At 35.4% G+C, this 12181-nt stretch overlaps 1 protein-coding gene across 1 annotated transcript; it reads right to left on the bottom strand.

Annotated features, from left to right (window-relative positions):
* Positions 1-2216: 2216 nt before the first annotated feature.
* HSPB3 (heat shock protein family B (small) member 3) lies at positions 2217-8332 on the bottom strand. Its single transcript, XM_015822883.1, has 2 exons — positions 7755-8332; positions 2217-4235 (listed from the first exon to the last, which is right to left on the bottom strand). Exon 1 carries the CDS (start codon positions 8221-8223, stop codon positions 7777-7779), a length of 447 nt encoding a protein of 148 aa, XP_015678369.1. The 5' UTR covers positions 8224-8332; the 3' UTR covers positions 2217-4235; positions 7755-7776.
* Positions 8333-12181: the final 3849 nt, after the last annotated feature.

Genomic DNA, 12181 nt, shown 5'->3' with positions numbered 1-12181 from the left:
CCTCAGCTGTCGGCAGGCCATCCAGCTCAGAAGCGGCTTCTCTGAACTGCTGGTGGTGGGCAGCGGAGCCCCAGAGTGCACCAGTCAAGGGGGCAGCAGGCTGTGGCTGCTGACGGACAGTCAGCCCCCATGCGGTTGCTGGCCTCTGTGTGCGGGAGCTGATGGTGTCAGGCAGCAGCCTCCCCGGCCCCTGCCTCACCTTGCCCTGTGACAATGGCACCCCTGCCCCGCCCTGCCTCATCCCGCAGAATGAGCCTCCTGCCAGAGACCCCCTGGATCTCCCCCAACCCTACCCGGCCCCCACAGGCGTCCCTCCCCATGTCCAACATCGAGGTGACCACGCCCACCTTGGCCACACCCACCCAGTCTGCAATGACCACCACAGCCACGCCCACCCAGTGGGCCACACCCACCTGGCACCCGGCGATAAATAAGTGGGTTTTGGGTTGCAGTTTGGGCACTCAGTCTCTAAAAGGTTCACCATCACTGTGCTAGGTTCTCTTCCATTTATTCTTGAAATCTGGATTGGAAAATCTTAACCATGTTCTTACTAACATGAGATAAGCACAACTGTTCAGTAGTTTCAGCATTGTTTAGTACTGTCTTTTTTGTACTGGAATATAGCCTTCTCTTTTCCAGTTATTTGGCCACTGATGTATTTTCTCTGCCTGCTTACAAACTATGAGCGGCATGTCAACAGCATCGTGTAGTATGGTTTCCAACAGTTCTGCTATGCCACCAATGGTTTCCAACAGTTCTGCTATGCTTGCAGAATTGTTATTAGCAAAATTTTAGGGCCCTTTAAATTTAATTTTCCAAGAAATGCAGTGTTCCAGCTTGCTGGTTCTATCTCTGCATGTAGAAATGATGCAAGGGTCCTTTTTGTATAGTTCTCCCATCCATGCCATCTCATCTTTTTATCTCCTTTATTGACTGGATCTTTGTTTGGCCTCAAGTATCCTCTGCCCCATTATCACACAATAAGAAATACATCCTTATTTTTAGCATGGATTATATATGCCCCTTCCTATCAATATGTATCTTTTACACACATTTCTAAGATTCACTAAATTAAGTCATTTTCTTGAATATAAGATTTTTATACAGATTTCAAAGACTTGACTACAGAATTTGAAAAAAGAAATGTTAAAGGAAAACTTGTTTTGACTCAAATACTACTTTGAGAAATGCAAACAATATTGTTTCTAATTTACTCTAGCAATAAATATACTCATGTATGATTTGCAGTATTGAATTAATACTTTTTAACCTCTTATTTGACTGACTTATGACCTGATAGCTGTAGTAAAGATTTGATTGATTGTCTCATTTTAGCACAATTTTTCCCTCAAGGTAATGGAAGTTTGTAGCTTGGCTGGGGAGTTTCTGGACCTTTGCAAAAATATTTGTTTCCATTCTGCTTTGCAGCAATTCTCTCTTCTTCAGAACTGTTGCCAGTTTTGTTGAATCCCTTGCTTTCACCACTTATAATTCCTTTGGTAATTGTTTTTAATGTTTTTGTCACTATGCTGCAAAAACTTTTCATTTATTTTTAAATTACTTTTTATCTAGTTCCTAGCCTATCAGTGTGCCTTGTCACTTTAGCAACTCATGTAATGCCACTAGGTGGTGTCAGAAGGTTTCATAAAATTAGAATACAGCATAAAGTTAAATCCATAGAAAATCTTGCTATGTAAGACAGTTGTTAAGTAGGTTTTGCCCCATTTTATGACCTTTCTTGTCACAGTTGTTAAATGAATCATTGTTAAGTTAGTAAATGTTGTTAAAAAGTTGTTAAGTTAGTAAATAGTTGTTAATTGACTTTGCTTGCCAGGTCGCAAAAGGTAATTACATGACCCCAGGACACTGCAACCATCATAAATACATGCCAGTTGCCAAGCACCATATGCTGCAATGGTCATAAGTGTGAAAAACATTCATAAGCCACTTTTTTTCAATACTGTTATATCTTCAAACAGTCACTAAGCGAACGTTTGTAAGTCAAGGACTACCTGTACAATAATATCTACTGTGACATTATACTGCATTGGAAGCAGAATCAGCAAACAAGGGGAAATAATATTTGTTGCTCAAGAAGTTAATAAATGGTATGTTTTCAAATCAAAACCAGCTTGGGGATCAGGGAAACATGGAACACTTGATTATGTAGGATGAAGTTAAACTTTCTCATAAAGTTTATAAAGTTTCTCTTTTATTTATTTGTATTGTATGTTGCCTGTTTAAGAGATTAGAGGCAGATCTATTCCAAGCAATAAAAACCATAAAAGCATATCAGAACACTGAATATACATTACATGATCATCTAATTTTAATTCTCCTTAATTGAATGGTTTGAATAAGATAACAAATAAGGAACAAACAGGAATTTAAGACATCAGATACAACAATATTAGTATAGTTATATAAACATTTCTACAATACAGTTTTTGAACAATTTAATGGACCTTGACCACAGGAATCATATTGTCCAATCCTTTTTAACACTGTTCAAGAACCAGTTCAAAGGCTGAGAGTTGGCACATTTTTAAGCCAATGTTTGGCATCTAGTATACTAGCATTTTTCCAAGAACACATGATGACTGTTTTGGGAATAGTCTAAGTACATTAAATAGAAAGTTCATAGACAGACAAATTCCAAATTTGTGGAATATAATTTACCAACATATCAACATCTTTAAATCAGAACTTCCTACCAAGTACCTAATTTACAATAGTAGGAATATTCAGCTGAAAAGTAACTATCAAAAGTAGGAATATTAATGCAAAAATCTATTGCATCTCCAGCATAAGAAGATGGGCAATCAATGTTTTAACAAACTGTTGAATTCCTTAGAACTGAACATTTTTGATGAATTAAATTCATTCTAATGTGGTAAGATGTATTTATCTTTTTTGAATCTTCAGATCATTGCATTTGTAAAATAAGGAATTGCAATTCACTGTTCAATTTTTGTTGCATGCAGTATTATCCATATATATATATAATAACATTTTGCAATTGTGAATAAAACTGAATTATCATTTAAATGAATTGTAGCAATTACTGGCAAATTATATGTATATCCTTTCAAAAGTTTTAAATGTATCAGCAATTTAGCTCAGGGGTGTCAAACTGTCAGTCCGCAGGCTGGATGCATCATCCGGAAGCTACGGCCACCCCATTGCTGGCAATGGCAAAACCGTCTTGATATGTTGCGCGACATCACATGACGTCTCGAGTTTGACATGTCTGATTTAGCTGTTTAGAGTTTATTATCCATTTTTACCCCTCCTCTTTTGCTTTTTTTTTTTAAGGTTGCCATTTTAAAATAAAGGTTAGTTTTTTGTGAAAGCAGGAATCAGATTTTAATTGTATCTTATCTGATATCATCGAATATGCCTAACCAGCTGCAGTGTTATAAATACAATAGGGTTCCGACTACAAAGTACTTTCCAAGATTTCAAAAGGGTCAAATAAAAGCTTATCCGATTGGATCTATGATAGTATATAATAACTATATTTTCTTTTCCAATACAAAAAAAGACCAGAAACATATTCCGAATAATATAATTTTAAATCAATAAAATTAAAGCCTGCATTTTCATGTAGAAGTTGGTTACTTTGAAAGAAAGAAGTTTAGAATTTAATTATTTCACCATTAATCAGGGTTTTACAATTTGCAATATTCAAAATATAAAGAAAATGATCCTTGTAAGAGTAATTATTCCTAAATACATATTTAATAAAATCTGAACAAATCCCATGTTTATTCATTTTCAAGGAAAATTTGTTCTTGGTTGGCAAAATCTGAGATGTTATTCCAAATTATTGTATGGCCAGAATATTTAGCTGCTGATAGATCTGCACAAGTCTAAAAAGAGAGCTTTGATAACTGTTCAGAAGGCTCCAGATACAATCTTGCCAACTTTTGACAAGGATGATGCGCCAAAATGCAGTTTATTTCCCTCACCATTTTCAGCTGTCAAAACAATACTTGGGGGCTGTTTTTGAAGAATGCTAGTAAGTAGAAATACTAATTATATTGTTCTCTATTGATTCTGATATTTTGGGCAGATGTCGTAAAAATTTAGAAGCAGTCTCTTTCTTCTTCCCTTTCTGTTTCTTCTTCCATGGCAAAGAGACCCCCAGGGCAGCTCCTTCTCCTTCTGTGGTTCTGAAGAAACCATAATTATATTTGGACTAAGGACTTTTCACAGAAAATGTTTGCCGACCCCTGTGTAGATTGGGAGGGAAAAAAAGGAAATATAACATTAAGAAAAATTGAAAGAGAAAGCTAAGAATGGGGCAAATGGAAATTTTGTTAATCGCTCAAGACTAAACAAGATAGGAAGAGCTGGTGCCTGCCAAGATGCTCTGGAACAAATTCAAATCATGTATGTGGGAGAAGAGAATTCGCATTGCCAATTTCCTTATTTGGAATATAAACAAGCTTTAGCAGATGTCATAGAAAAATGCTTTCAGGGATTGTTTCAATTAAACAGGGTACACTGGAATGATGTAGTCTATGAGATGCTTCAAGATAGAAATCTTTACAGTTTTCCAAATCTTTTGTTTAATTTTTTTTTGCAAGTCTGATCATGACACAGCATTACAAGCAAAGAGGAATGCAAATTTTTATTTGGAGTATGAGGCAAATCTTAACCTATTTCCAGATTTGTCCTCAGGGTTATAAAAATGCAAAAGTTTCACCAAGCATGCCTCATAACTAGGCAAAATTGAATGAAAACTTTTGTGATCCAACTTGCAATTTTTAGCTTATCTCACCACAGGGCTGGCTCTGGGCTGGCTCCAGACTCGGGTCACCAAAACTGAAAAGACTTCAAAACAACAACAACAACAATAAAAAAGCTAAAAGCAGTAACAGTACACATCTGATGAAGAGTTAAATACAATTCTGTAAAATTGCTGTCATGTAACAAATGAGTGGTGATTTAATTAAAAAAAAAAACCCTGCTGTTCAATCCTGTCTGAATCTTGGAGATTCCTTGCACAAGTCTGTGCAGTTTTCTTGGCAAGATTTCAGAAATGGTTTGATATTGCCTTCTTCCTAGATCAGAGAGAAAGTGACTGGCCCAAGATCACCCAGATGGATTTGTGTCTAAGGTGGGGGGGGGGGGAGTCACAGTATCCTGGTTTCTAGGCTGATGCCTTAACCACTACATCAAACTGGCTGTCATAATTAAAATAACTTACAGATAAATAGGATGAAGTGCATATAGTGCATATCATTGTTTTGGAGATTATATTCAAAGTCAGTTTGATCAAATTTCTGAATCAAATTAACCTTCTGAATCAATTTGGAGACTGTTTAATTTTCTGAACTGAGATAAGTGGTTGAATAGGACTGAATTGACTGCTGATATGGAAGTAATTTTTTGAAGTGATGATATAAAAAAATCACCTACTGTACTTAAATAGGATTGGAGCTGATTTCCTTATTCATAATAAACATGTTTTTCTCTGTATGGTTTGAACTGGTATTTCACTGTTCATAAAGTTTGCATTTTTAACAAAGGTAATAATAGATGCAAGGTGAGCTTTGCCAAAAGAGAATATTAACATTTCAGATCAAGAAATAATCTTGTATTTATAGAGTGGTTTTTGTGAATTCAATAACTTATACAAATCTGCTTTTAATTTATTTAATGAAATGTGGATTTTATTTATGCCCAAAACAGTTGAAGAAATTTAACATGCAGCTTCAAAAGTATATTTCTGTATCGCATTATGCCATATGGTCACTTGGTTACTTCTTGTTTGGATATTGGAATGCAATTTACTTGGGGCTGTCCCTGAAAACTACATGGAAGCTGCAGCTAGTTCAGAATGGGCAATTATGGGCAAACCATCATAACATTTGTGTTCTGCTACTTCTGAATGCAAATCAGGGTACTGATTATTACTCTGAGGTCTCTGGTTTCCGAAATATCATGAGTCACTGTGGAGAAGGGGATCTTAATAAATTTGGTAAAGAAATGCATATCATGCAGTGACATGGTACTATAACATGATCTCACTTTGTTCATAAACAGTATTAGTAGCTTTTTGCATGTCTCTTATATCTCTGTATCTTAACAGATTACTACCTTGTCACAGGTAGTAGTTATACTTTCAAATATTCTTTTAAAATATTTTGAGATCAGTCCTATAATAGTTATTTTATGAGGTTGTAACAAATTATAGAAATAATCACAATGTATAACAAACAGAATACAGAAATATCAGCAAAACATTAGACATAATGAAATCAGAAGAAAAATATAACTATAAATAATACAATATGTTTCTTGTTTTGTCAGAGTCTTAGAAGCTGGACATCCTTGTAAACAAATACATCATTTAATTACAAAAGCATTGCTGACTATGTAGCAGTTTTGCCCTTGACAAAATTCAGAAATATAAGCCTAATATTTCTAAACATAAATTCTGCATCATTTTTCCAACAATATTATATCTGTTATAATAAATAATATTTATTAGCAGATTATAGGTCTATGTGTGTCCAAGTAGCCATATATTATTTTTAAAAGCAGATTTAGAAACAAAGCATTTAAAGATGCTATTAATATAAAGGAGGTGATGATGATGATGAGCTATTTTCCATTTTGTCTTGGTGTTGTTTTTATTCAACACACCAGTGTCATTTCTTTTCTTATGTGGTATCCTACAATCTAAATACATAGCTGTCATCCTAAGTGCACAACTAGAACATCATCTGTAAGTAAGTAAAGTGGAGAAGGTATACAAGCCCAACCAATGATACATATTTGGTAAAAGATATACCCATTTCAACATCATTCCATTGAAATATAAATCATGGAAGTACTAAGTGGAAACTGTGGGAGGACTTTAATGAAGAATCAGTCAGCCCTGTATCCATACTGATCATCCCTAAGAGAAGGAACTGTGGATTTCAGGGGCTCTTAAAGTTTTTTTTCCTTTTCACTCTCCCAAAAGATCATCTAACAGAAACCATAGCCGGTGTTAGTGGAACTCTTTGATCAGTATTTCTAGATCAAGACTTGGTCTTTTAAAAATATTTTAAAACATAGATAAATCAACAGCGACTTTGTTCTTTCTTTCAGAGTCTTCAAATATGCCTCTAATAAAAGCCTGTATTTAGCTTGGATCTTTTTCTGAATTCTTTGACTATACTTAGAATGGCAATAATACTGGTACTTATCATAACTATGCTTGGAAAAAGGCAGTCACATTTAAACAGCTGTTATCTACCAAAATCAGAATACTCAAGTATTCAAAGAAACACATACAAAAAATATTTTGGGGAAACAATAATTCTTTGTTGAATTGTTACATGCAATAAATAATGTATTTGCATATATTTGGGACTGTTTAGCATTATTTAGATTGGTAGCCTTGTCTCTTCAGGAGTATGAACTGCTTTGCAGCAAAACTTATACAGCAGACCATTTAATTAACCTTTTCCTTCAGTATAAAGCTTTGAGACCTTAAATGCAGCCTTCCATTTTCATTCGCTGTTGTAGATCTATATGTTATTTTATATCTGCCGTGTTTCCTTTTAAGCTCTATTCTGTCAAATTGTTAAGAAAGTCTGCATGCAGTTGTAAGGAGAAAAATATTGTCTCTCACGTCACGCAAACAAGCTCATCAAATGGGTTTTTTTCAACAAACTGAATAAAAGTATGTGAAAGCTTGCTTTAACTCCAAATATGCATGCTCAACATTAGAAGGAGGAATAAGATTGTCTCACCAGTAACAAAACGGTCAAGAATTTATTTACTGCCAAATGTCTTAGTTTCAATGACTAAAATGCCATCGTGACAGAAGAGAGCATTCAGATCTTTCATTTCAATGCCATCTGGCAATTTATATTGCCTAGTGAAGCTTCTTGCTATAAAGCCCTGTTCATCCATCCTGGGTCCATGCTGAGCTTTGATTAGGAGCCACCCTTCGAAGACTTGTATTATGACATCTTCAGGACGAAACTGCACTACATCTAGTAAGACTTGAAAATTGGGGGTTGCTTCATCTGTGCTTTTCTGCTCCGTTTCAGCCGCACTCTTGGATGCTTGTATGTTCCTTATCTTTGCGGGCCCTGCTGGACTTGGCAATGCAAACAAGGAGTGGTTTAATTTCCAGGCTTCCAAATCTTGATCAGGAAAGTGCTCCTGATATCGTATTGGAGTTTCCACCCGGTGACGTATAACAACTTTTTCCATTGATGAGATAGTGCTGATAATCTCTTTGAACACAACGGAATCCTGAGATAATACCTTCTTTCTAGCTGTTTCTCCTCTTGCCTACTAGTTGATCAGCTGAAGCAGCTTCATATTTTTAGCTCTGTCAGAGCTTATCATTTGCTGGGTGTGACTAAAAACCCTGCCATACACTACATCTTTGGAAATGTTGACAATTGAGTGCTAATTATAGAAGCTGTAGCTGTTGCAGAGGTTTTTTATTTTCAGTTGATATCATTCATGTTATATTACTGTTGTTGTTACAGAGATACATAATTATACTACCTTTTTCCCTAGACATTCCATGTAAATAGAGCCAATTTGGTCTAGTGGTTAAGGCAGCAGGCTAGAAACCAGGATACTGGGAGTTCTAGTCCTACCTTAGACATGAAAGCTGACTGGATGACTTTGGGCCACTTTCTCTCAGCCCAACCCATATCATAAGTTTATTGTTTTAGGGGAAATGGTAGGAAGAATGAGTATTAGGTACATTTGCTGTCTTGATTTATTTATAAAACTAATAAAGACAGGATAAAAAAATCTTTTAAAAATCCCCTCCCCCCAAATTCTGTTTTGTGGGTAGTTTGGACTTAGGGTTAATGACTGGCCAAAAATCATCCGGAAACGTTTACAATTTTGTATTGACTTGAAGCTGTTTCTGCTCAGACATAATATAAGATTTTTACTGCTTGTGGTATGTTGCATAATATAGTAAATTCAAAAAGAAAATTTTGTTGAGTGGTCATGATAAAATTATTGCTTAGTGCTTAGTGTATTGCTATAGCCTTTGAAAGATGGCGAAGTAACTTGTAAAGAATAATACAATGAAGTTGAGCAGACTTAAAAAACATATTCATAAAATCATAGGGTTGAAAGCACCTTGGAGGTTTCTTGTTCAACTTCTTATTCAAAAAAGGAATCTCCAGATCAACCCAGACAAATAGCTGTCCTACCTTTGTTTAAAAATCTCCAGTGATGAAACACTCAAGACTCTAGGAGGTGGGCTGTTCTACTCTTTAGTAGTGTTCATGGTGAAAAAATTACTCATTTTGAATTTGGATCTCTCTCTGTAAAGCTTCAACCTATTAATTCTTAGACTACCCGAGGCATGGTGAATAAATCCATACTCCTCTCTGTGACAACTCCTCAAGTATTGGAAGACAATGATGATGTTTCCCTTTGAAGACAACTCTTCTTTGGCTAAACATACACAATGATCCTTTTAACCACTCTTCATAAAATTTAGCTTCCAAGCCTCTCATCATCTTTGCTGCTCTTCTCTGTTCCTCTCTTCCAATTCCTCAAGTATCCTTGTATTTTGTATTATTCATAAGAAACACTTTAGGCATCATGCAAATAAAAATGCAGTACTACTCTGCTACTTGTTTACGTAGCTTCATTTCTTGGTGGCTTGTATGAGAACCTGAAAGAAATGTGCTTAGGCTTTACAAAACCTATGAATGCTACTGTTAAAGCATTGGTACCATTCTCCCAGATAATTATGGAAGCCTATCAAAAGCTAGGTTAATGCATAGCAGAGACCTGCTGTTCTTGTGTGAAGTATGTAGCAATTCTAAGTCATTTTTGAAATCTCCACAACCATAACAAAGAATGTTTGGGATATTTATTTGAATTTATAATGTATACATTAGGATGTACTGCATATACCAGGCTTCGCAAGAAGCTCAGCTGTTAATCTCATTTTTCCAAACATAATCCTTTATTCAGAAACTAGCTGTATCCGGCCACGCGTTGCTGTGGCTCAGTCTGGTTAAATGGAAAAGAAAGAAAAGAGAAAGCGCACGTTTCTAATATGTTTAATTTCACAATGCTTGTGGGTATACAATATTTTTTGTTGTTCCATTGTCTGTGCAGATGTAGAGATTGTCTGGTTTGCTTACGTCCAACAGATGGCTCTGTTTTTTTTAAAAAAAGCATGTTTTTACCTGTCACAGGTGTGACATCTATATAATAGTAGGTATATAATAGTAGGTATATTCGAATGCAATGTTGTGTCAAAATTTCAAAGCAATCGGTGAAGAATTTTCGAAGATTTAAGATTTTGAACAAACGAACATTTACATTTTTATTTATATAGAAGATAGAAGATTGGCTTATTCAGGAGAAGGCTCTCAGACACAACTGGATAAGATTAGCTTCTTTACTGCCAACAAGAATGAAACCATATACACCCAAAAGATCTACCGTATCTACTGCAGTATGCAGAAATTAAAGCACACATATATATATATACATACTCAAGATTTTACAGTCTAGGCTTTTTTCTCCCTTTTTTCTGAATCAACAGATTCTTGCCGTTTTCTTGAGAATCTTGAAAACCACCTGGTTTTTGTTGACATTAGAGAACACTTGTCTGTAGCTCGGAACAGAATTGCCTTGTCAGCTTCATTCCTTATAACAGGGCTGCTGAATTGGGCTCTATTCCATGTCTGTTATCCAGCTCTGTTTATACAACATTCTCTAATGTAGAATAACTAATACTTCTACCTTGTTTTAGAGAAAGAGGATTTTAAGATGGCAATAATTTATTGAAGGAACAATAAATGTTACTTATTCTAATTCCATTCATAAATTTTTGATGTCAGCATTTTTTTTGTTTGAATGATGTATTCAAGAATCTTGCTGTGTTCCATAAGGGCTACTTCCTGGTAAGAGAGTTGAAAATTTCTGCATCCTTGATGAAAATACTTGGTTTTGGTAACATGGTTATAAATATTCTGTTCCTTATAGGTAAGTCACAATTATTCCTCCCTATCACTGGAAATACATACAGACCTTCCTTGTGCAGCACACACTAATGATTGCAGTTGAAGTGGTAAACCTTTTCTGAATATAGGACAGAACTGAAATGGAGAAAAAATAGTCTCCTAAACATTCATAAAAATATACAAATAATTAACTTTTACTCTCTATATTACTATCACTGGGTATGCCCCATAGGATTTCTCTTTTTGGAGTTTCATGGTTGTCAACATATTTTATTTTAGTTTGAAAATGCAAATAATGGCTCTAATGATATCATTAAGCCCATTTTTCAGAAACCCTGGAGAGCAGTTGACATAGCAGTAAAATTTAGCTTGCATATAATGGGAAGCGAGGCACTAAATCCTGAAAAAAATGTCCAGGTGTTAATTTGCTTTTGCTTTCTTTACAATACATAAGTTATTGTATATTTAATTGTAATTATTTGTGCAAAAGACTGACAATACTAGATACCAGGTACAGACTAAGCGAAATTAAATGTAACAGTACAAGACCTTTAGAAAGACAGGCTTTGTAAATCATGCTAGCACCTCTGCTTCCAGTTTAAAGAACTGTACATTTGGAAGACTCCTATCATATTTAGAAGGCTGCCCCCAGCTGTCTCTTCTGTATGTAAGCATACAGCCCCTTCCCTTCATTGATGATCCTGGCAGAAGAGTTGTTTGTGCATGCTCATGTATGCACAGACAGCTGTGAAGCAGCTGAGAAAGCATTCTAGAGAATCAGGCTATTTTAACCCTTGGAGGACAGAAGCTTTGCTTATGCTTGTCGGCTTTTCAAATAACCCATCAGGAATGCTTTGCACAAGCCTGTAAAATAATTACAGTAGTTTCTACTTATCTTTTTGTAACATTATAGACTATTTAAATGTATTGCATCATATTTCAGGAATTCTCCCATCAGATCTGGCTGGCTGGGGAATTCTGGGAGTTGAAGTTGCCTAGGTTGAGAGACACTGATCTAGAGACATCTGCTTATGTACACACTGGTAAGATACTAGATGATGGATAGCAGAGTAATTAAAAATTCTCTTAATTATCATTCTCACATATGCAAATCCTTAAAGGCAGTTCAATAAAATCAGTGAAGTAGCTTAGTTAGTTTATACAGAGCAGCATGCTCATATTTACATAGGAATTTAGGCTACCCCTGAGCT

The sequence above is a fragment of the Protobothrops mucrosquamatus genome, unplaced genomic scaffold (genome assembly GCF_001527695.2).
Source record: "Protobothrops mucrosquamatus isolate PMUCROS unplaced genomic scaffold, P.Mucros_1.0 scaffold1715, whole genome shotgun sequence".
NCBI lineage: Eukaryota > Metazoa > Chordata > Lepidosauria > Squamata > Viperidae > Protobothrops > Protobothrops mucrosquamatus.
This window is presented reverse-complemented; position numbering and strand designations above follow the sequence as displayed.